Source organism: Pan paniscus, chromosome 20 (genome assembly GCF_029289425.2).
Source record: "Pan paniscus chromosome 20, NHGRI_mPanPan1-v2.0_pri, whole genome shotgun sequence".
Classification (NCBI taxonomy): domain Eukaryota; kingdom Metazoa; phylum Chordata; class Mammalia; order Primates; family Hominidae; genus Pan; species Pan paniscus.
In genome coordinates this window covers 8,039,538-8,063,432 of record NC_073269.2, presented here as the reverse complement: position 1 = coordinate 8,063,432, position 23,895 = coordinate 8,039,538, and the positions used below count along the sequence as shown (strand labels likewise).

The 23,895-nt window shown below is 61.0% G+C and overlaps 1 protein-coding gene across 5 annotated transcripts in view; it reads left to right on the top strand.

Moving 5' to 3' along the window:
• The window catches only part of PIP5K1C (phosphatidylinositol-4-phosphate 5-kinase type 1 gamma), a 72,097-nt gene that overhangs the window by 35,879 nt on the left and 12,323 nt on the right, over positions 1-23,895 (top strand). For all 5 annotated transcript variants that reach the window (XM_034945863.3, XM_034945862.3, XM_034945860.3 and 2 more), the window contains exons 3-14: positions 1,610-1,702; positions 4,537-4,667; positions 5,450-5,567; positions 9,976-10,128; positions 12,941-13,240; positions 14,500-14,705; positions 17,027-17,110; positions 18,349-18,397; positions 20,432-20,516; positions 22,240-22,404; positions 23,113-23,251; positions 23,455-23,487. In XM_034945863.3, coding sequence (XP_034801754.1) covers positions 1,610-1,702; positions 4,537-4,667; positions 5,450-5,567; positions 9,976-10,128; positions 12,941-13,240; positions 14,500-14,705; positions 17,027-17,110; positions 18,349-18,397; positions 20,432-20,516; positions 22,240-22,404; positions 23,113-23,251; positions 23,455-23,487 — 1,556 coding nt within the window. The remainder of the gene's footprint in view (positions 1-1,609; positions 1,703-4,536; positions 4,668-5,449; positions 5,568-9,975; positions 10,129-12,940; positions 13,241-14,499; positions 14,706-17,026; positions 17,111-18,348; positions 18,398-20,431; positions 20,517-22,239; positions 22,405-23,112; positions 23,252-23,454; positions 23,488-23,895) is intronic.

The following is a 23,895-nucleotide window of genomic DNA, read 5'->3' as shown; positions in this document are numbered from 1 at the left end:
TATGTACACGTTTGCCTGTGTGCACGTCTGCACGTGTGTTTGCCTGTGTGCATATTTGTCTGTGTGTGTGCACGTCCGCATGTACATGGGTCCTGTCATTGCTGCCTGTCTCCTCCCGAGAGCTTTCTCTGCACGTTGGCCCTGCCTTTGCAGCTTCTCCCAGCCCCGTGGCGCCTTCTTCCCAGCCCCAGTGGGCGCAGTGGGGTGGGCCGTCCTCCAAGGGCACCCGAGCTGCTGCATCTCCCGTCTTCCCGCATGCAGTCCTCAGGGTACCTGTCCATGAGCCCCATTCACAGGAGCAGTCCCCAAGGCACCTGTCCCACCTGGGCCGCCCTTGGCCCTGCGTCCATAGCCAGAGCTTGGAGGGCTTTGTCCACCAGGCCTGGGACCCTGGGATCCTTCCTCAGAGTCCCCCGGCGTGGGGGCAGTGTGGAGGGTGGCGCAGGTGGAGGGTGGCGCGGGTGGCGGGGTGAATTCCTGGGGAGAGCCTGCCCCCTGGCGGCCACCTGGGAGAATGCAGGGAACATGGCTGAGCAGCGTCGGCTGTGGAGGGAGGGCAGGGGCAGGGGTCAGGGCTGCAGGCGTGTCCCTGGGGCCGATAGCGGTGGGATGGGGTCTGGCCAGTGGAGGGTCCATGGGGTCTCCTAGCAAACGCAGTGGTGCTCCTTAAATGACGGTGCCAGGTGGGGCTGTTTTCCTTGGTTGGCCTCTGTGTCCCTTCAGGCTCCCACGGCCCCTCCTCACATCCTCCAGCGAGGGCAGCAGGCTGAGGCCCCCTGGGGTCGGCGGTCCCATCTGCTGGGACACCCGTGCTGCCCGACAGCTTGCAGGAGCCGGGCCTGACCCTGGCCAGTGAGACCATCTCCCTCAGGGACGAGGTGGTCTTTTCAATCCTTCCATCCCAGCGGTCTCATAGTTAGGGGCCCTGGTGAGGGAGAGGAGTTACGACTCCCACTACCACCTCAGGCAGTGGGTGAGATGCTCTGAGGCTGGCCTGGCTCACACCGTGTTGGCAGGAAGCCTGACCCCCGCTCTGTTCCCACCCCCACCTCAGTCCTGTTTTTTTAAAAAATACCCACTTTACTGAGATGTGATTTGCATACTGTACCCTCTGAAGTGTGCAGTGAGTGACTTTTAGTACATTTGCAGAGTTGTGTGGGGACATCTGTGGTTGCCACAACTGGGAGGTGCTCCTGGCATGGAGTGGGTGGAGGCCAGGAATGCTGCTTAGCACCCTGCTGTGCCCAGGGTGGCCCCACCCCAAAGAACGGTCCAGCCCCAGTCTCCACAGCACCTGGGGGAGACCCTGGAATTAGAGGGCTGGAGCTGCCCAGTCCTCTTGCCCTTCCTGAGGAGGCAGAGGTCTCCACCTTGGAGTGAGCACTTCTGGGTGTCCAGTGTGGGACACTGAGGGGCCCCAGCCAGCCCGCCAGGCGCCCACGGGTGAGGGGCCTCCTGCTGCACCCCGGAGTCGCCTGGACCTGCCCCCTGCCCTGTGCACCCCTGCTGGGCCCAACGACTAAACCTTTCTTCCCAGGGTTTCAGAGCGTGCCCTGCCCCGGTGGGCGTGCTCCTTAGGGAGTTAACGCTTCCTGCTTCCTCTTCCCAGGTTCTGTCCATGACGGCACAGCCGGGCCCTGGCCATGGGAAGAAGTTGGGCCATCGAGGTGTGGACGCATCCGGCGAAACCACCTACAAGAAGGTTCCTCGGCTCCCCTTAGCTGGCTGGAGGGAGCGGGACAGAGCAGAGGGGAGGGGGATCCCACTGGTAGCATGGATGGGGCCCATCGCCCCCGACACAAACCAGGGTCTGCCCAGGGACAGGTGTGGGCTGTGTGGAGGCAGAGGCTGGAGTCCTCAGTCCTGCATGGGGCCCCACTGTTTGCTGTCCTTGCCGGGCGGCTGGGCAGCATGTTCTGTGGCTCAGCCTGGCTGCAACGCCTGCCCGGCTCTGAGTCCCTGAAACCTTGGGCAGAGCCTGGGCTCTCGGCCCTGGTGAGGGAGAGGGGTTATGGACCCCACCACCACCTCGGGCGGTGGATGGGAACACTCTGAGGCTGGCCTGGCTCACACCGCGTTGGTAGGAAGCCTGACCCCCACTCTGTTCCCACCCCCACCTAGGGCCTGTTTTTTCAAAAGTAACCGTTTTACTGAGATATGATTCATATACTGTACAATTCAGCCTTTAAAGTGTGCAGTAAATGACTTTTAGTACATATGCAGAGTTGTGCAGCCATCACCTCTAATTCCAGAACATTCCATCAGCTCAAATAGCAACTCTGTCCCTGTTAGCAGTCACCCCCATCCCAACTCCCAGCCCTGGCACCCACATCCCTTTCCTGCGTCTGTGGATCAGCCTGTCCTGGACGTGTCATAGAAATGGAATCACACACTGTGTGGCTTTCTGTGTCTGGCGTCTCTCACTGAGCGTAGCGTCCTCAGGGTTCATTCGCGCTGGGGCCCGTGTCAGAGCCTTGCTCCTGTTCACGGCTGAGTCGTGTTCTGGCGCGTGGGGCGCCCGTGCTGCACTTGTCCTTTGCTGCGTCATGGACGCTCGGGTGCTTCACACTCCTGGCCATTGTGAATTGTGCTGCTGAGGACACGTGTGTGTGAGTCTGTGTGGATACATGTGTTCGTTTGTCTCGGGCAGACACCCAGGAGTGGAATTGCCAAGTCACGTGTAATTCGGTGTCATCTTTTGAGAAACTCGCAAACTGTTCTCCATAGCAGCGGTACCGTTTTCCACACCCAGCAGCAGTGAATGAGGTTCAGCGTCCCCGTGTCCTCACCAGCACTCGTGATTGTTGTCTCTGATTCTGGCGTCCTCATGGGTGTGAGGTGGTGTCTCTTGGAGGTGTCTTTTTGTTTGTTTTGGTAGAGACAGGGGTTTCACCATGTTGCCCAGGCTGGTCTCGAACTCCCAGGCTCAGGCGATCCTCCCACCCCGGCCTCCCGACTGGCCGGGATTCCAGGTGTGAACCACCGTGCGTGGCCCCCCTGTGGTTTGATGTGCTTTCCCTTGGTGCCCAGTGGCATGGAGCGTCTTTGCGGGCTTCAGGGCTGTTTGTATGTTATCTTTGGGCACATGTCTGTTCTGTCCGTGGCATCTCGGGGAGGTGAACATACAGGCCAGACCCCCCACCACCCAGAGTGTGGCTTAGGAGGGAGACAGGCCGAAACTGGGCAGTGGCAGAAACCAACTCCCAACTCCCGACCTCCCTCCCTGCCACCTCGCACCTGCGACAGGAGCACTGGAGACCGGAATTAGAGAGCGGAGGTATGAGCCGGCTTCCCAGGGCTAAAGTGAACACGGCACCGAGAGCACACAGTGAGAATAATGCAAACAATGCCAATGGCAAAAATAACAGCAGCCGGCCGGGCGCGGAGGCTCACTCCTGGAATCCTAGCACTTTGGGGGGCCGAGGCGGGAGGATCACCAGAGGTCAGGAGTTGGAGACCAGCCTGGGCAACATGGCGCAACCTTGTCTGTACTAAAAATACAAAAAAATAATTAGCCAGGTGTGCTGGTGTGTGCCTGTAATCCCAGCTCTTGGGAGGCTGAGGCGGGAGAATAGCTTGAACCCAGGAGGCGGAGGTTGCAGTGATCCAAGATCGCACCACTGCACTCCAGCCTGGGCAGTAGAGCAAGACTCTGTCTCAAAAAAAAATAACAGGGCCGGCGTGCTGGCTCACGTGTGCAATCACAGCATTTTGGGAGGCCCAGGCAGGTGGATTAGCTGAGGTCAGGAGTTCGAGACCAGCCTGGCCAACATGGTGAAACCCCGTCTCTACTAAAAATACAAAAATTAGCCAGGTGTGACGGCGCGCACCTATAATCCCAGCTACTCAGGAAGCTGAGGCAGGAGAATCACTTGAACCTGGGAGGTGGAGGTTGCAGTGAGCTGAGATTGCGCCACTGCACTCCAGCCTGGGCGACAGAGCAAGACTCTGTCTCAAAAAATAAACAAATAAAAATAATAACAGCAGCTGACACCACGTCCGCAAGAGGGCCAGAACCATTGTGCCCATCCCTGTCTACAGGCAGGGAAACTGAGGCACATAGCAGCCATGTGGGTTGCCCAGTGTGAGCACATGCGTTACATAGAAAGCAGCTAACGGGAACCTGCGTCTGCAGATGTGAAAGTGATCTGGGCATCTCGCTGTAAGCGGTACCCTCTAAAAACAAACTCTGACAGTGAATCGGCCCTTTTGCTAAGTTGGATATGTTTCAAAATGGGAGAACCTTTAGAACCTAGCTAGCCAACAGGACTGGGAGGGCTGAGTGACGTGGTGCGGCAGTTGCAGCTGAGCCCTGTCCTGGCTGTGTGGCCCGAGGGAGGGTGGCTTCATCCCCCGGCCTGATGTCGACAGCTCAGCAGCCGCAGGACAGGCAGCCCCGGGGACTACCAGGAGGGGGTTGGCAGGTGCCGGGTCCCAAGCTGCAGCTGGTCACGATCTCCACCCCCCGGTGCACACAGGGGGTGCAGGGCAGCGTGGGGAGCAGCCGGGGGCCCTGACGCTCTGGTCTCCCTGCAGACCACCTCCTCCACCCTGAAGGGTGCCATCCAGCTGGGCATCGGCTACACCGTGGGCCACCTGAGCTCCAAGCCCGAACGCGACGTGCTCATGCAGGACTTCTACGTGGTGGAGAGCATCTTCTTCCCCAGGTGGGCCGGGCCCCCGGAGCCTCAGGGCTCACCCAGCACACACATGGCTCTGAGACAGAGTGGCCTGTCCTGAGCGCCCTTCTCTGCTGAAAGCAGCACCTGGCCCCTCCTGGCGCCTCCTTGGCCTTGAGCTCTGGCCCTCTGTCCGTCAGGACGTTTGTTTGCTGCTGAATCAGAGACCCAATGTAAAGGCAGTTTAAGAACAGGAAAAAGAAACGATAGAAGTTAGCTCTTTTCTAATCTACAAATAACCAGTGGGCAGTGCAGGGCTGGTCAGGAGGTTCCATGGTGTTGGGGTCCTGGGATCCTTCTGGTCACCCCACACCGCCATCCTCAATATACAGCTCTGTGACCAGTGGTCCCAGGTGGCTGCCAAAGCTCCTGCCATCACGGCTGCATTCCAGCCACAGGAGGCAACAGAAGGAGAACAACAGCCCTTTCGGACATGACCAGTGTTTCTGCTCCACTCGTGTCATTGGCTGAGTGCAGTCACGTGAGCACACCTAGCTGCAAGAGGCTGGGGCGGTGTGGTCCTGTTCTTGGCGGCCATGTGCCTGGCCAACACTGTGGGCCCCGTTGTTAATGAAAGAAGAGAGGGTGGTTACTAGGGGACAGTCCCATCGGGAGCCCCCTGTTGCTTGTGGGATTGGGCCGTTTCAAGGAAGTCTTGGAGCTGAGCCGCTAGAGGCTCAGCTGCTAGAGGCACTAGGAGGGACCATGGCGGGGGTGGGGGAGAGGTGCCCACCACCCCTCACAGGTTTCCTCCCCTCCTTCCTCCACAGCGAAGGCAGCAACCTCACCCCCGCCCACCACTTCCAGGACTTCCGCTTCAAGACCTATGCACCTGTCGCCTTCCGCTACTTCCGGGAACTCTTTGGGATCCGGCCAGATGATTACTTGGTAAGCATATTTGCTGTTATGGGCTTCCAGGCTTGAAACAGAACATGTTCAGGGTCTCGGAGGGTCTGTGGGTCAGGCATTTGGGGGCAGCCTCCCTGGGTTCCTCGTGTAGGGTTATGGTCAGGTTCAGGGCCGGAGTCTCCTGTGAGACTCACCGGGGAAGCAGGAGAGATCGGCCTCCAAGCTCACATCACTGGCGGCTGCAGGACTCCGTCCTGGCTGGCGTTGGCTGGGAGCCTCCATTCCTCACCATGTGGGCCTTGTCATCAAAGCAGGCGAGGGTGTCCACTCACCAAACAGTTGGTACAGTCTTCTGCAGCCTGGTGCCAAAGTGACTGACCCATCTTCAGACTTAAGGGTTAGAACAAGGCACTGGGACGTGGGTGCCACTGGGGACCAGCGTAGAGTCAGACCTCCTAGCTCTAGCCATGGCTTTATTGTTTCAGGTTAGCAAAGTCAAAATCTAGGCCAACCCCTTTGACCTAGCAGCCCATTATCCGGGCTCCTAAAAGAGGTGTTTGGAGGGCGGTGCTCCCCGCAGTGGCCCTGGAGCTCATCAGCGCCAGCACCCCCTTTTTTTTTTTCGAGACAGAGTCTCGCTCTGTCGCCCAGGCTGGAGTGCAGTGGTGCGATCTCGGCTCACTGTAAGCTCCACCTCCTGGGTTCGCGCCATTCTCCTGCCTCAGCCTCCAGAGTAGCTGGGACTACAGGCGCCTGCCACCACGCCTGGCTAATTTTTTGTATTTTTAGTAGAGACGGGGTTTCACCATGTCAGCCAGGATGGTCTCGATCTCCTGACCTCGTGATCTGCCCGTCTCAGCCTCCCGTAGTGCTGGGATTAGAGGCGTGAACCACCGCCTCAGCCTCCCGAAGTGCTGGGATTCCAGGCGTGAGCCCCAGCACCCAACCTGCGCCAGCACCACTTCTAAAAGCTCTGGGTGGCCTTTTCCCAGGCCTGCCTGGTCATCCCGAGAACTTTGTATCAGGGAAGACTGGAACTCTGTAGACAAGTGCGGTTGGCGTTCTGGTTGTCAACGACAGCACGGTCCCCGGGGCCGGGAGCCTGTGGTTCTCCGATCCTGCCCTCACCCGCGGTGGTCGGTTCCTTGTGCCTTTCTTTGGTGGTTGCTGACTGTGCGTGCGTTTGGTTTATCTCAGTCTGTAGGAAGCGCCCGAGGCTGCGCTCTTCCAGGGAGAACTAGCATGTGCTCCAGCCAGGGGTACGTGTGACACCACCCCCCCCGCCCCGAGAACTCCAGCCTGTTCAGGTGCCCGGGAGTCACCATGCTCCGGGTCGTGTCGCCAAGGCCCAGCCTCTGGACTTCAGTGTCCCAGCGTTTGCCTGAGCTTGGCAGGGCAGTGGGGAGTGAAAACACAGCTGGGGTTTTTGCCTAGAAATGGCCCTCGGGTGACCTGGACGCTACCGTTTGAGGCGGCCAGGAACAGAAGGCAGCAGCCTGGCTCGTAGCAGAGAGACAGCACCCGTGTCCATTAGCAGGAGTGGACAGATAAAAGCCGATCTGGGGCCATCTGGGTCTCACCTAGAACCCGATAAGATCGCATTCCGGGGCCTTAGGCTAGGTGTGCACCCACAGCATCTGGGGAGCCAGCCCGGTGTTGGTGACCCCCGAATCCTGCTCATCTCAAGAGTGTGAGAATTCTCTTGGGGGCCCCCGGTGCTGAGCAGGCGGCAGCCCCCTAGCCTCTGTCCAGGCTGTGGTGTGAGTGTGGCCGTGCGCCACAGCGGGAGGACGGGCTAGTGTGCGTGTTGCTGTCCACAGGGCCCCTGAGCTTGAGTGGGGACAGGTAGGGTTCGGAGGGGACTCGAGGTTGCCGGTGCTTCTCTGATTGGACAGCTGAGGTCACAGTCCCCCCTGGTAAGGGGGGTAGCTCCAGCAAGGCCCACAGCTCAGGACAGCCAGGAAGGAGAAGGCGGAGGTGGGATGCAGGGTGGGGCTCAGCCCTGCCCAGTGGTCAGCAGAGGGTGGAGAGGAGGCCAAGGTCAGCGGCGCAGCTGCCGAGAGCCCCAGCACTGACGAAGGAGGCCGTGGGGGGTTGTCCTGGCACTGCCTGGCTCAGAAACCCACGCATGGGGCCTGCTTCCCCGTAGCAGCTGAGGCCCATGGAGGCCACAGCCCTGCAACTGCCATTAGTCGTGTGGCTTCAGAATTTCCCTGTCGTCGGTGTTCTTTGTACAAAGCCGAACGTGCCCTTTCCACAGTGTTTTCCGCTCTGCAGGTGAGATCGGCCTCCCCCTCCTGCCACCGTGGACAGGCAGCAGTGATTTGTGTCTCGGAGGGACACTCCGGCTGCTTGGGGTGTCCCCTGCTCCGGGTGACATGAGGACAGCGGCCCAGGGCTTGGCGGGGTCCCCTGGCCTCCCAGGGAGGGCGCCAGCCCCAGGAGAGACCCGCCTTCACTCTGCACTGCTGCGCCTGTGTCTGGGAGGCTGGAGGGCGTCCTGCCGTGGCGGGGAAGGCGGAGGAGCCGCGTGGGCTCTGTGTTTCCTGTGGATATTTGTGGCTCGTGGCTGTGGGCAGAGAAAGGCAGGCAGATGGCTGGGCTGGGCGACAGCAGTGGCCTGGACAGATCTCCCTCCAGCCTCAGAGCCCACCCCACACGGCTCTCTCACCCTGCACCATCACTCCCAGCCAGGCCATGGCAGAAGCAGCGCATGCAGGAGGAAGGACCCTCGCTGTTCTGAGCTGCCGAGGTTGGCAGGGCTGTTGCTGACTCCGCAAAATCCAGCCTGTGTTGACCGACGTGTGATAACTGATGGCGCCGTTCCCTGGCCCGAGACCACTTCGGGCAGTGCAGGGCGGGGGTGGTGACTTGAGCCCAAGGAGGGACTGGGGCATTCCCAGGCCCTGGGCCTAATGTGACCTCATGTTTCTGGCGTCCTCTGGTCCCCAAACATATTCACACATCAGAGCGTGTGTGGCGCTGGGGACCCAACTCACGCCTGAAGCCCCTGGCTCTTCCAGCATTTTCCAAAGGTGGTTCCCCTCACTTGTTGGGGTGTTTTTTTAAACAGTCTTGCTCTGTTGCCCAGGTTGGAGGGCAGTGGCGCTGTCACAGCTCACAGCAGCCTCGACCTCCTGGGCTCAAGTGATCCTCCCACCTCAGCCTCCCAAGTAGCTGGGACCACAGATGGGCGCCACCATGTCTGTTTTTTTTTTTCTTTCTTTTTTTTTTTTTAGTACAGATGAGGCCTCGCTCTGTTGCCCAGGCTGGTCTTGAACTCCTGGGCTCAAATGATCCTCCCTCCTCAGCCTCCCAAGGTGTTGGGATTACAGAGTGCTGGGTGAGCCGCCGTGCCTGGCCTCCCCTCGCTTCTGCTCGCCACCACTCCTGACTCTCGTGGACACCCCCCACCTGCTTATCACAGCAGCATTGGAGGCGGCGTGCAGCACTCGGGGACCACCCTTCTGTCGTCCAGCAGATAAGGACCCAGCGTTGACCCTGGGGGGCCTGGCTTGCTCCGCTGATGGGGAGCTGGCTCTGACCTCATCCGTGTATACCAATGGCGACCAGTTAGGATTTTAAAGGGCGTGACACAGATGGCCTTAGCCCCATGCACACTTCATTGGTTCCATACCCGGAAGACGCAGGGTAGCGCCCGTGGGTCTCATCTTCATTCTCGTCCTTAGCAAATCGAGCACCTGTCGAGTCAGTGACACAAAAAAACTTCCACCTGCACGGACCTTCTGCCTAATGTCCAGGAGAGGGCGTGGGGGCAGAGAAACAGCAAGCACATCATGAAACAAACAGCAGGGGCTGAGAAAAAGGGGCAGAGAAGTGGGGAGGAAGGGCTTGGACTGTGGGGTGCCAGGGGCCAGAGTGGGGCCTGCCCATCAGAGATGCAGCTTCCATCCCAGAGCTTACCTTCTAGTCCAGTGTGGCTGCTGAGGTTCCAGCCATCACATCAGCATCTCAGGAGGGAAATAGGTGGGAAGGAGAGAAGGGCAAATACGCAGGTATGCCAGCTGCCTGTCGCCCATCTGTGGAGCCTTCCCTGAGTTCCACCCGACAGCTTCTGCTTATGACTCATGGGGCAGAGCTGGCGTTGTGGCCCCACCCAGCTTCAGGGGTGCTGGGAGCACCTTTTAGCCACGCGCGTCAGCACCCCCGTGCGATCAGGTGTCCACTCCTAAGGAGAGCAGGAGGCAGCCTGGGGAGTGCGCCCTAGCAGACCAGCCCTCGGGCTGCAGAGTCAGCTCGGCCTCAGGCTCCAGTCCTTGCTGGCTAGCCTCAGGCAAGTCTCTCGCCCTCTCTGAGCCTCTCTTTCCGCATCTGTAAAATGCAGCGACCCGTCGTCAGTTCCTGGGGCTGTTGGGCAGACCGGAAGCCAGTGCTGTCTGTGTGTCCGGCAGCTTGGGGCCCGCTGACCCGCCTCTTCTGCTTCCAGTACTCCCTGTGCAATGAGCCGCTGATCGAGCTGTCCAACCCAGGCGCCAGTGGCTCCCTCTTCTACGTCACCAGCGACGACGAGTTCATCATCAAGACCGTCATGCACAAGGAGGCCGAGTTCCTGCAGAAGCTGCTCCCTGGCTACTACATGGTGCGTGGCCCGCCCTGCGGGGCAGATGGCTCCTCGGTCAACCCCCTTCTCGCGGCTGGCGGGAGCAGATGTCTGCAAGGCTTGAGCAAGCAGGCATCCTTGGGGCGTGGTGAGAGGCATCTTGGGCCCCGGGGACTCACCCTCGGGGGTCCCCCGTCAGGCTTCACCAGCACCAGTGTTCAGGAGCTGCCCTCTCTTCCTCCTGTGGCCACACGCCTTGGGGGCCGTCCCCGGGCAGGGCTGGGTGGGCACCAGCCCCTGCCTGGCTCCTCATCCCCACCTTGCCAACACCCCCTATGAGCCGTGGGCCCCAGAACCAGCAGCCCGCGGGCAGCGTCTGTCAGCTGCCACGGAGGCCCAAGGGGCCCAAGGGTGACTCAGAGGGTTCCAGAGAGGAGGGGGATGGGCCACCAGATGGTACCCCACAAAAGACCAGCTGCTCAGGCAGGCGTGAGGCAGCTCCATCCGGCCCACCCCTCATCCCGCATGACTCACAGAAAGGGCGCGTCAGGCCCCGGGAGGGGGGAGTAGGAGTAGGAGCCGGCGGCTGCCACAGTGTTCCTGGGCCTGGGATTCCAGTACTCGCCCAGACGAGGTGGGCGCCTCCCATGTTGCCAGGCCCAAGCTGCTGCCCGGCCCTGGGCAGCACAGCACAGCCTGTGACTCAGTTTCCCCTTTGAGGCCTCCTCCATCCACTCTCTGTGATGCTTAGCGAGGGGCCCGGGCTCCTTAGATCAGGCTCAGCAAACTCAGTCTTTAAAGGCCCAGAGAGAGTGTTTTTGGCTCTGCGAGCCAGTGTTCTGTGTCTCCAGGACTCAGCTCTGCCTGGATGGCAGCGAGCTGCTGTGACCACATGAGAATGGATGGGCGCGGCCATGTGCCCATACGCATTATTTATGGACCAAGAAATGCGAATTCCATATCACTTTCATGTGTCATCAAAGACTATTTTCTATTTCTCCACTTTTTTATTTATTTATTTATGTTTTGAGACGGAGTCTCGCTCTGTCACCCAGGCTGGAGTGCAGTGGTGCCATCTTGGCTCACTGCAGCCTCCCCCTCCCGGGTTCAAGCCATTCTCCTGCCTCAGCCTCCCGAGTAGCTGGGACTACAGGCGCCCGCCACCACGCCTGGCTATTTTTTTATATTTTTAGTAGAGACATGGTTTCACCGTGTTAGCCAGGATGGTCTCGATTTCCTGATGTTGTGATCTGCCTGTCTCGGCCTCCTGGACTGTTGGAATTATAGGCGTGAGCCACCGCGCCCGGCCTCTTCATTTTTTTTTTTTTTTTTTTTGAGATGGAGTCTCGCTCTGTCACCCAGGCTGGAGTGCATTGGCGTGATCTTGGCTTACTGCAAGCTCCGCCTCCTGGGTTCAAGCGATTCTGCTGCCTCAGCCTCCTGAGTAGTTGGGATTCCAGGCACCTACCACCACGCCTGGCTAATTTTTGTATTTTTAGTAGAGATGGGGTTTCACCATGTTGGTCAAGCTGGTCTCCTGACTTCATGATCTGCCCGCCTTGGCCTCCCAAAGTGCTAGGATTATAGATGTGAGCCACTGTGCTTGGCCTTTTTTTTTTTTTTCTTTTGAGATGGAGTCTGGCTCTGTTGCCCAGGCTGGAATGCAATGGCACAATCTCGGCCCACTGCAACCTCCATCTCCTAGGTTCAAGTGATTCTCCTGCCTCAGCCTCCCAAGTAGCTGGGATTACAGGCATGCGCCACCACTCCCAGCTAATTTTTATTTTTAATAGAGACGGGGTTTCACCATGTTGGCCAGGCTGGTCTCAAACTCCTGACCTCAGGTGATCCGCCCGCCTCGGCCTCCCACAGTGCTAGGATTACAGGCATGAGCCACCGCACCGGGCCCTTTCCACTTTTTAAAAATGGAAAAACCATTCTTAGCTCACAGCCCTACAAAAATAGGTGGTGGCCGGATTCGGCCAGGGGCTGGAGTTCGCCTAGCCTGCCCAGGCTGGTGCCTGAGTCCGCGCCCCTCACTCCTCTCCCTGTGGGTCTGTCTCAGCCCCGACACCTGGGCAGCTTCCCACTGGGTTCGTCATTGAGAGGCTCTGGGCAGGGGGCGCTGTTGCTTCACTTGGGTGCCCCTGAGTCACCCAGTGCCTGCTTGGGGTCTACAGGGTACAGCAGGACCCAGACTCGTTACTGCGCCTAGGGACCCAGATTTGGAGTGAAAGTCTGAGTTGATCAGTTCAACACAGGCAAAGCATAACCAACATAGAGGCTGGGCTCACGCCTGGAGTCCTGGCACTTTGGGAGGCTGAGGTGGGAGGATGGCTTGAGCCCTGGAGGTGGAGGCTGCAGTGAGCTGTGATCGCACCGTTGCACTCCAGCCTGGGCGACAGAGCGAGACCCTGTCTCAAGAAAATACATGTGTGTGTGCGTGTGTGTGTATGTGTTTGTGTGTGCATATACATACATGTATGTATTTTAGGATACAGCATTGCGTTTCCGGCCTCCAGACCTCCCAACAGGCGAGCCCAGCCAGGGTGATGTCTGTGGGCAGGCAGGGAGTGTGGAAGCCTCTGCTGGAACAGAAGCACCTGCCTCGGGGCCTGGCTCTGTAGAAACAGACCCTCCTGGAGCTCACAGTTGTGGCCCATGAGAGTCAGGGTGCCGTGGGAAGGCCAGTTGGGTGCCTACATAGGAACGGGGTCCCCGAGGGCTTCTGGGGAGAGAGGGGGGCTGGCCAGGGGCATCCATGAGCCCCCTGAGGCAGAGGCCTGCTTTGCCCGCCCCCGCGAGTCTGTGGCCCAGCCGCCCTCCACGATGTGCCCTCTTCCCCCGGCAGAACCTCAACCAGAACCCGCGGACGCTGCTGCCCAAGTTCTATGGGCTGTACTGTGTGCAGTCGGGGGGCAAGAACATCCGCGTCGTGGTCATGAACAACATCCTGCCCCGCGTGGTCAAGATGCACCTCAAGTTCGACCTCAAGGGCTCCACCTACAAGCGGCGCGCCAGCAAGAAGGAGAAGGAGAAGAGCTTCCCCACCTACAAGGACCTGGACTTCATGCAGGACATGCCCGAGGGGCTCCTGCTGGACGCCGACACCTTTAGCGCCCTGGTCAAGACGCTGCAGCGGGACTGCCTGGTGAGGGCTCGGCCCCGGCCGGGGAGGGAGGGTGGCAGGTGGGACTGCGTGGTGAGGGCTCGGCCTGGGCAGGCAGGGCCAGGGAGGGTGCCAGGCCGAGGCCCACCTGCCCTGCAGCCCACAGCAGGCCCCACCCCAGTGTGGGATCCGGAAGCGCTCAAGCTTTTATGGCCTTAACCTAAAACGTGGCCGGACACAGTGGCTCACGCCTGGGATCCCAGCTCTTTGGGAGGCAGGCAGATGGCTTGAGCCCAGGGGTTCAAGACCAGCAGGGGCAACATTGTGAGGCCCCATCTCACAAAGAAAACAAAACACTTATAACATGTCTCCAGACCCTGCCCTTGGGGATTGGGAGTGTCTGCACTGCTGAGAAGTGGTTCCTCTGGAGGTTACACGATGACAGTGGTAGAGTCCCCCCACCCCCCAGAGAAGAGCCCAGCCTTCAGATGCTGTGGTCACAAGCCCAGAGCTCCCGGCCAGCCATGAGAGCTTGCTGTGCCTCAGTTTCCTCACCCATCAAATGGGATGACTGCTTGCTCTGCAGGCCACAGTGAGGGCCCATGTGCGTCCAGTGAGGGGTCTGGCTCCTGTCCCCGTGGAGCCTGCGTTGGCTCCGTGTTAGCGAAAGAATGATGTGCACGGCTCTTCCTCTGCCTGGGTTAGCTCCGTCGTCCCCGTCCCATCCCGGCAGCTTCGAGGCATGGAGCCAAGGAGGGGAGGCCCCAGCCTGTCAGGAGCAGAGCCTGGGACCTCCCAGCTCCCCAACTCCACCCAGGCCCCGCTGCTGACCGTCCCCAGCTCCCCGACCCCTTTGAGAACTTGACCCATACCCCCAGAAAACCACCCAGACCACTCAGGGGCCTCGAGGCTACCCTGGGCATCCACCCACCTGGGTGTCACCTGTCAGGCCGGGCACGTCCTTGCCCATGGGCCTGGGCTGGTCAGAGCATAGGCCCGGCTCCCTGTCTCTCAGGAAGGAGTAAAGCCAGGAAGGGAAGTCCCTGTCTCAGTGCCCGGGGCAGCCTGCTGTGAGGCTGGAAGCCCCCATTCTCTGGCCTGCTCTGATGCCGCTGTGTGACTGCAGCCCCTCTGTCCCTCAGGATAACACTAGAACCCCCACTCCTGCCTGGCCGTGGGACTCCATCCCTCACACCCGAGCCCACGGGGCCATCCGGGCTGGGAACCCCATAGGGTCCGGGAGCCGTTGTGGGGGATGGAGACGGCTGACGGCGTGGCGTGTTCCTGCCCGATCCCGCCAGGTCCTGGAAAGTTTCAAGATCATGGACTACAGCCTGCTGCTGGGCGTGCACAACATCGACCAGCACGAGCGCGAGCGGCAGGCGCAGGGCGCCCAGAGCACCTCAGATGAGAAGCGGCCTGTGGGCCAGAAGGCGCTCTACTCCACGGCCATGGAGTCCATCCAGGGTGGTGCCGCACGTGGGGAGGCCATCGAATCGGATGACACGTAGGTGGGCGGGGGGCCTCCGGACCCGTCCCGCTTCCCTTCCCCGCAGGCTCCAGTTCCCCATCCCCGTCCCAAGTGTGAAAACAGGCAGGGAGGGCTGGCGAGGGCATGCATGGGTGACAGACAGACAGAGTCTGGGAGCCTTGTGCCAGCGCCTCAGAGCGAAGCCAGGCCGTAGTGCGGGCCGCAGGCTGAGTGCAGGGTTCCGGGCCTTGGCTTGCAATGGTGGGGGCGTTTCCCATTCACCCGTGACTGGGCCGAGGCCACTGGCCATCCACAGGAATGAGAGAGAGAGCGTTTCCCGGTGGCACTCAGAGGGGTCTACACGCCGCCCGTGCAGAGAGGAGCCACAAAGGTGTGGAAGGCGCATGGGAGGCCAGAGGGATCGGGCGAGGCAGGGCTCACAGCAGGACACAGCCCACGAAGCAGAGGGACTGCAAAATCCGATTCCACACAGATCAAAGCGGCTGCTGGCTGGGCGCAGTGTCTCATGCCTGTACTCCCAGCACCTTGGGAGACCAAGGTGGGAGGATTGCCTCAGCCCCGGAGTTCAGTACCAGCCTGGGCAACATGGCAAGACCCCATATCTACAAAAAATATAAAATGTAGCTGGACGTGGTGGCACATGCACCTGTAGTCCCAACTACTTGGGAGGCTGAAGGCGTGGCAGGCGTGAGCGTGGCAGGCGCAGGTTGCAGTGAGCCAAGATCACACTACTGCACTCCAGCTTGGGCAACAGAGTGAGACCCTGTCTTAAAAAAAAAAAAAAAGGCTGGGCGCGGTGGCTCACACCTGTAATCCCAGCACTTTGGGAGGCTGAGGCAGGTGGATCATCTGAGGTCAGGAGTTCCAGACCAGCCTGGCCAACATGGTGAAACCCCATCTCTACTTAATACAAAATATTGGCTGGGCGTGGTGGTGCACGCCAGCTACTTGGGAGGCTGAGGCAGGAGAATCGCTTGAACCCAGGAGGTGGAGGTTGCAGTGAGCTGAGATTGAGCTATTGCACTCCAGCCTGGGCAACAAGAGCTAAACTCTGTCCAAAAAGAAAAAAAAAGTGGCTGCCACAGAAGATAGGAACGGTGGTGGAGAGAGGAGGCCACATCTCAGTGGCCTGCAGTCATGTCTGCTGGACGCCAGGGGCAGAGGGACCAGGCAGGCCCTGCCCTCACAGGGCTCAGGGTTTGGCTGGGGAGATACTCACAGAGCTCTCCTGGGACACTGGATGTGAGGGCTGGATCATTCTCTGGGGTGGGGCTGTCCTGGGCACTGCAGGGTGCTGAGCAGCGTCCCGGACCTCCACCCACTCCGGGCCAGGAGCACCCCCCAGTTGTGACAACCACAGATGTCCCCAGACACGGCCCCGGATGCGGGATAGACAGGTGTCGTATAGCAGTGCTGAGATTGTGCCCTGGTCACAGCAGCACCCTGACAGTGGGGGCAGGCCCGAGCCTTCACTTTGGTACCTGTTCAGTCTTCACAGCGGCCTTGGAGGAGGGAGGTGGGCTTCCCCTGTTTCCAGCTGAGGAAATAGGCTCCTAGGTTGGGGGGCAGCCTTTCCCAGTGCAGCCACGAAGGTGTGGAGCCAAGTTCCACCTGGCCTGGCCCCAGGGACGGTGCTGGCTGGCACTGGCTGGCACTAGGCCACCAGCTGGGCTTTGGTTTGCAGCGGTGGTGGTATTTCCCATGGATGGCAGAGGAGGAGCTGGGGCCCCAACCAGGGTGTAGCTGCGGGGGGGTGCGGGAGCCAAGGGCAGGCACAGCTCCCCCTCAGACTATCCTGGCGTTTGTAGGGTCTTCGCTGGCCTGGCGGAGCAGGTGAGCGTACCAGCCTGTGGCGTGAGCAGAGCGTGCAGGGCGCCGGCCCAGCGGGTCTGGGTCCTGGTGGCTTCAGGATGGCTGCTGCACGTGTGGCCTCACTAACCGCACTGGGCAGGGGACGTGTGGGCATGATGCCGGGTGACAGTTAACTCCCCAGTCTGTACCTGAGACCCCGTGGCCCTACCTGGGCATGCAGCGTGCGTGTGTGTGCACGTACGTGTGTGTCCATGTGTGTGTCCATGCACACGTGTGTGTAGGGGGTATGTGCCCAGGCCTCCTAGCTGGGACTCCTCAGCAGTGCCTGGGCCTGGGTTTGAGGCTGGGGGTGATGGAGGGATGTCAGGACAGAGGTTCCCGGGTGCCAGGCCCCACTCCGAGAGCTTGGCCAAGTTGCCACCCACAGGAGCAGATGGACTCCCTAGCCCTGGAGTCCCCAGCCCCGCCTGCCCCGAGTCCCAGCTCTGCGGGATGCTGATGGTACCCTCGGCCTCTCTCCCCAGGATGGGTGGGATCCCCGCTGTGAACGGCCGCGGGGAGCGGCTGCTGCTGCACATTGGCATCATCGACATCCTGCAGTCCTACAGGTGGGTGCCCGGGTCTGCAGTCCTACAGGTGGACGCCCCGGGTCTGCAGTCCCACAGGTGGGTGCCCGGGTCTGCAGCCCCACAGGTGGGCGCCCGGGTCTGCAGCCCCACAGGTGGGCGCCTGGGTCTGCAGTCCCACAGGTGGGTGGGCGCCCCCAGGACACCCATGCACAGAGGCGCTTGCCCGTGGAAACAGCCGCACCAGCAGCTCTCGGGGCTTCCTCAACCTGGAAAGCTCTTGCTTGGCTGCCCCTTCTTGAGCCCTAAAGGGAAGGTGTTTGGTCGCCTTGAAAATCTAGAGTGAGTTGGGCGTAGTGGTCCACACCTGTAATCTAGCACTGTGGGAGGCCGAGGCGGGAGGATTGCTTGAGCCCAGAAGTTTGAGACCAGCCTGGGCAACATAGCAAGACCCCATCTCTACAAAATATCAAAAAATTAGCTGAGCGTGGTGGTGCTCCTGCAGTCCCAGCTACTTGGGAGGCCGAGGCAGGAGGATTCCTTGGGCCCAGGAGTCTGGGGCTGCAGCAGTGAGCTATGATGGCCGTACTGCACTCCAGGCTGGGTGACAGAGCAAGACCCTGTCCCAAAAAAAAAGAGAAAAGAAAATCCAAGGAGTGGGTTTGAGGCCTCACTTTGGGGCTCGAATATTTGTTTTTTGGTTTTTCATTTGTTTGTTTTAAGACAAAGTCTCGCTCTGTCACTCAGGCCGAAGAGCAGTGGTGCGATCTTGGCTCACTGCAACCTCTGCCTTCTGAGTCGACCCTATTCTCCTGCCCCAGCCTCCCCAGTAGCTGGGATTACTGGCACGCGCCACCACGCCCGGCTAATTTTTGTATTTTTAGTAGAGATGGGGTTTCACCATGTTGGCCAGGCTGGTCTTGAACTCCTGATCTCAGGTGATCCGCCTGCCTCGGCCTCCCAAAGTGCTGGGATTACAGGTGTGAGCCACCGTGCTCAGCTGGGGCTCTAGAATGTTTAAAAACAGTCACCCCCTCGGTACTATGGACATTGGGACCAGATGGTTCTCTGGGGTGGGGCCGTCCTGGGCCTTGCAGGGTACTCAGCAGAGAGCCTCCACCCACTCCCTGCCAGGAGCACCTGCCACCCTGAGTTTTGACAGCCACGACTGCTTGAGGCCATGGCCCAGTGTCCTGGGGGGTGCACAGTGGCCCCTGAGTGAGGCGGCCTGGCATGGGCTTGGCTGATGTCAGCTGCCACTCCGGGTGCTCTCTCCACAGGTTCATCAAGAAACTGGAGCATACCTGGAAGGCCCTCGTCCACGATGGGGTGAGTGCCTGCACCCTCCTCCCATCCCTCCTCCCATCCCTCCTCCTCCTGTGAGTGCCTGCACCCTCCTCCCATCCCTCCTCTGTGAGTGCCTGCACCCTCCTCCCATCCCTCCTCCCATCCCTCCTCCTCCTGTGCCTGCACCCTCCTCCCATCCCTCCGTGAGCGCCTGCACCCTCCTCCCATCCCTCCTCCTCCTGTGAGTGCCTGCACCCTCCTCCCATCCCTCCTCTGTGAGTGCCTGCACCCTCCTCCCATCCCTCCTCTGTGCCTGCACCCTCCTCCCATTCCTCCTCCCTCTGTGAGTGCCTGCATCCTCCTCCCATCCCTCCTCCCTCTGTGAGCGCCTGCACCCTCCTCCCATCCCTCCTCCCTCTGTGAGCGCCTGCACCCTCCTCCCATCCCTCCTCCCTGTGAGCGCCTGCACCCCTCCTCCCATCCCTCCTCCCTCTGTGAGCGCCTGCACCCTCCTCCCATCCCTCCTCCCTCTGTGAGCACCTGCACCCTCCTCCCATCCTTCCTCCCTGTGAGCGCCTGTACCCCTCCTCCCATCCCTCCTCCCTCTGTGAGCGCCTGCACCCTCCTCCCATCCCTCCTCCCTCTGTGAGCACCTGCACCCTCCTCCCATCCTTCCTCCCTGTGAGCGCCTGCACCCCTCCTCCCATCCCTCCTCCCTCTGTGAGCGCCTGCACCCTCCTCCCATCCCTCCTCCCTCTGTGAGTGCCTGCACCCTCCTCCCATCCCTCCTCCTCCTGAGTGCCTGCACCCTCTTCCCATCCCTCCTCTGTGAGCGCCTGCACCCTCCTCCCATCCCTCCTCTGTGAGTGCCTGCACCCTCCTCCCATTCCTCCTCCGTGAGTGCCTGCACCCTCCTCCCATCCCTCCTCTGTGAGTGCCTGCACCCTCCTCCCATCCCTCCTCCCTCTGTGAGCGCCTGCACCCCTCCTCCCATCCCTCCTCCCTCTGTGAGCGCCTGCACCCTCCTCCCATCCCTCCTCCCTCTGTGAGCGCCTGCACCCTCCTCCCATCCTTCCTCCCTGTGAGCGCCTGCACCCCTCCTCCCATCCCTCCTCCCTCTGTGAGCGCCTGCACCCTCCTCCCATCCTTCCTCCCTGTGAGCGCCTGCACCCCTCCTCCCATCCCTCCTCCGTGAGTGCCTGCACCCCTCCTCCCATCCTTCCTCCCTCTGTTGTCCTCCTGTCTGTCGTCCCAGCCTTCCTCCCATCCGTCACTCCACAAACGCAGACTACCGCCTGGGGCCAGGCACTGAGGACTAACGTCTGTGTGACCACAGCCTGTAGAATCCAGGATCCCAACAGGCACCTCCATTTTTCAAAAGAGCGTGTAGAAGGTCCAGGCAGGAGCTTCCAGAATAAGCCTTGAGCGGGTCAGGATGGCAGCTGGCAGAGGCCTCTGGGGATGTCTTAAACCTTGCCAAGGCCCGGAACCTGCTGCCCAGGGCAGATAGGAGCGCTGTCTCGGCTCTGACGAGGCTGGCCAGGGTGTCCTGTGCTGCCGCCGCATGTCCCTGGGGTTGTCCTTGTCCCCTGGCCCAGAGTGGCCAGGCACCACCTCCCACTGCAGCCTGCGGGGGTGGAGTCGTTCACAGTCCTGGTACGTGGCCACTCCTCACCCAAGGAGGCTGGGAAAGGAGGTTGCATTCTGGGAGGCCGAGATCACATCCCAGCAGGGCCCCAGCCAGGCCATCCTGCCTCAACCTCCCCTACAAGTCCACGTGGGCCACTGTGCCTGGCCAGAATACTTTATTCAGCTGGTTTAAAAAGTCAAAAATGCTAACAGGTCTCTAGTGGAAAAGCCTCCACCCATTCCCTGGCACCCAGTCTCCCTCCCCAGAGGGAGCCACTGTTCCCTGTTCCGTGAGCCCCTCCCAGGAAGCCATGGCGCCATGGACCCATCTTGAGCCTTTTCACACGGAAGGTGCCCCCCACACACATACAGCGTCTGTCTGGGGCTGTCCCCAGCTGTTGGTTGATGCACCCTCTGCCCCCGGGCACCCCCCCAACTCTCTTCCAGGACACGGTGTCCGTCCACCGCCCCAGCTTCTATGCCGAGCGCTTTTTCAAGTTCATGAGCAACACGGTCTTTCGGAAGAACTCCTGTAAGCCACCTGAGCCCCGCAAGGCGGGAGGGACCCTGGGGAAGGCCCAGAGCGCCGCGGGGCAGGAGGGACTCTGCGGGAGGCCGAGAGCCCCCTGGGCAGGGCAGTAAACTCAGAGCCCCTGTGCCCCCCTCAGACCGGGCCTCATCCGGAGGTAGGGTAGTCGGGATATTTGTTCTGCACAGCGGTGGAGCACGGGTCTGGAGCCACCGCCAGAGCCTGAATCCTAGCCTGGCCTCGTCCTGCCCATGTGGCCTTGAGCAGGCACCTGCCTCTGTGCCTTGGTTTCCCCATTGGCACAGCACTGTGAGGGTACAGTGTTTATATATGGGATGGGTGGGCCTGACTCAGCAGATAGCTCACAGTGTGTGGGGCTGCCCACAGCATCACCATCGCCAAGGAAACGCATCCCGGGCAGGGGAACGCAGGAGGCTAGCCCAGCAGGGCATGGTCGGGAAGGTCCCAGGGCAAACAGTGGTGGGGAAGGTGGGGACTCAGGATTTACCCACAGGGTGCCCGGGGGAGGTCCCCATCTCTCAGGGCTCAGCTTCCCCTCATGGGCCACTGTAGCATCTGGACGCAGACTCTGGGTTCCAGGCCCCTGTGCAGACCTCAGCCCGTGGCCAACCTGCTGCCAGATGGATTCCCCCCTGGGGTCTGTTTCTCAGCCACCCTCTCCACCAGAAGGCTCCCGGGCTCCCCAGCATCCTGCACAGGCCTGGCCCACAGAGATGTTTGGGAAGTGTCTGGGGGGGGCATGAATGATCTGCGGGTCCGCACCCACGGGGGTTGCAGGGAGGCGGCAGGGACAGGCACGCCAGTGCCCAGCGCTTGCAGGCAGGCTGCTCTTCCCGGCCTGCACACTTGCTCCCGGCCTCGAGGTCAGGGACCCCCTCTCATCAACACCGTGGGAATTGGCAGACACCACGTGTCAGGATCTGTCTCCAGAGAGCCAGCCGTTGAGCCTGTCCCCACACCCCACTCTTTGGGACCGATGCCACAGGATCATTCCCAGTCATCCAGGGCTGTTTGCCAGCCTTTGGTGACTGTAGGAAGCTGCACAAGGCAAACTGAGCACCTACTGTTTACCAGGAGCTGTGTGGGTCATTCTGGGGGCAGAGGTCACAAGAGCTTGGTGAGGAGGCAGAGCTCACACAGCACTGAGGACAGGCCTGGCCCTGTGCGGGACATCACCTGCCCCACCTCACCCCACCGCTAAGGTCGGCCCCCAGGGCCCAGAGAGACCAAGCCACACAGCCAGCGGGTGAGCCTGGATCTGCACTCAGGCCCTACATGCTGAGCCACAGGCTTCTCTAACCACAACACCTGGTGCTCCCCAAGGCTGTCAGTGTCCATCTGAAAATGGGGGCCCTGCCCGGGCTGGGCTGCACATAGAAGGGGTTGAAGCCTGCAGGCATCCCTGGCCAGCTCATTAGATGGGAGTCACCGGTCTGCAGGATCCCGGGAGGGGCAGGCACTGTGCCAGGTCCCAGTGTGTCTCATAGAGACAGTCGGGTGGGCAGGACAGGGAACTCGGGCTCGCAGTCCCTCCCCAGGCAGACCCCGGTTTTCCACCAAGAGGTTGTGGTGCTTCCTGGCCTCAGGGACCGGTAGGGGTCTGGTGGGCCACAGGGACGTGGGGTATATGTGGGCGGCGGCCCTGTCTGGGCTTTGCTATGAGCCCCCAGCAACCCCAAGCGCCAACCCCCACCCTTCCCTGCAGCCCTGAAGTCCTCGCCCTCCAAGAAGGGGCGCGGCGGAGCCTTGCTAGCTGTGAAACCGCTGGGGCCCACCGCTGCCTTCTCGGCCAGCCAGATCCCTAGCGAGCGGGAGGAGGCCCAGTACGACCTGCGGGGGGCCCGCAGCTACCCCACGCTGGAGGACGAAGGTGAGGGGCAGAGGGCAGAGTGCGCTTGTGGGCGCTACAGGGGATGCCAGCAGCAGCCCCGTGGGTGGGGCGCCGCCTCATCCTGAGTGCCCATCGCTCAGCCACCCCCTCCGGATCTGCAGGGCCGCCTGCCCAGGGAGTGGGGGCTGCTGGGACCACCCCAGGGAAGAGCCCAGGGGGAGCTGAGTATAGAAGGCTCCACCAGGTGGGGTGGTGACAGCTCCCGCCTTCTCTCACGGCCACTGTCATCTGAGGCGCACCAGGATGCCATCGAAGGCATGCAGCCCCCAGGCTAGGGAATGAAGGAAGGGACATAGCCATGCAAGGGCCCTGGGGCAGGACAACACCTGCTGGGGGAACAGCAAGGAGCCCATGTGGCCAAGCAGCGGGGAGGGGGAGGGAGGGAGGGGGGGTGGGGAGGGGAAGAGAGCAGTGGAGGGGAAGACAACGGGGAGGGAGAGTGGAGAGGGGACGGGCCAGGCCGCACAGGGCCCTCTGGGCTGTCTGGATTCTATTTTGAGAGCGGTCAGAAGCCTTTGTGTGAGGGGGAACGTCGTCCTTCCCTGCCGTGTGGGGAGGTGGGAGTGTCTGGGAGGCGGGTGGGCACTGGGCTGTGGGTTCCCAGGGTGAGCCAAGCCTCAGGGAGAATCGACTGTGTGTTTGGGGGCCTGGAGGCTCCGCAAGGTGCCCACAGTCCTCTCCCCGCAGGCCGGCCCGACCTCCTGCCCTGCACGCCACCTTCTTTCGAAGAAGCCACTACAGCCTCCATTGCCACGACTCTGTCATCCACATCCCTCTCCATTCCTGAGCGGTCCCCCTCGGAGACGTCGGAGCAGCCGCGGTACAGGTGGGCGAGGCATCCGCAGTGCATGTGGGTGGAGCATCGTATGTACAGAAGGGCGGAGCATCCAATGTGTGGGAGGGAGGAGCATATGTACAGGTGGGCAGGGCTGCCAGGGGGCAGGTAGGCAGGCGGGTAGGCAGGGCAGGTAGACTGAGCAGGCGGGCCATTCTCTTTCTGGGTGTCACCTGTTTGCTGTATCTCTACAGGCGGCGCACACAGTCCTCCGGACAGGATGGCAGGTGAGACCCAACCCCCTTCCCTCCCTGGGTCTCACCAGCTCCTCCTGCACAGCTCCCAGCTCCGTTTCCCGCCCCCCAGCCCCTCTGCTCTCTGCCCATTCTCTCCTGGGGACAGATTTAAGATTGTAGCACTCGGCCCTAGCACCGCACACAATCTTCCAGCCACTTTGTTTTTCTTACAGCCAGAGCCAGGGCAGCTCTGGTCTGTGGATCCTTCCTTATTTCTTCTTCTATTAAGTTTTTTTTTTAACTTAAAACAAGATACAAGAGGGAATATCGTGAAATGCGCCCCCTCCTGCCCACGGCCTGTCCCCTCCCCAGGAGCAACCACTGGGACTGTGGGTTTTGTCTCTTGGAAGATACTTTCTGGGAACACAGCAGACGTGCACCAGGCTTGTGGTTCCCTTT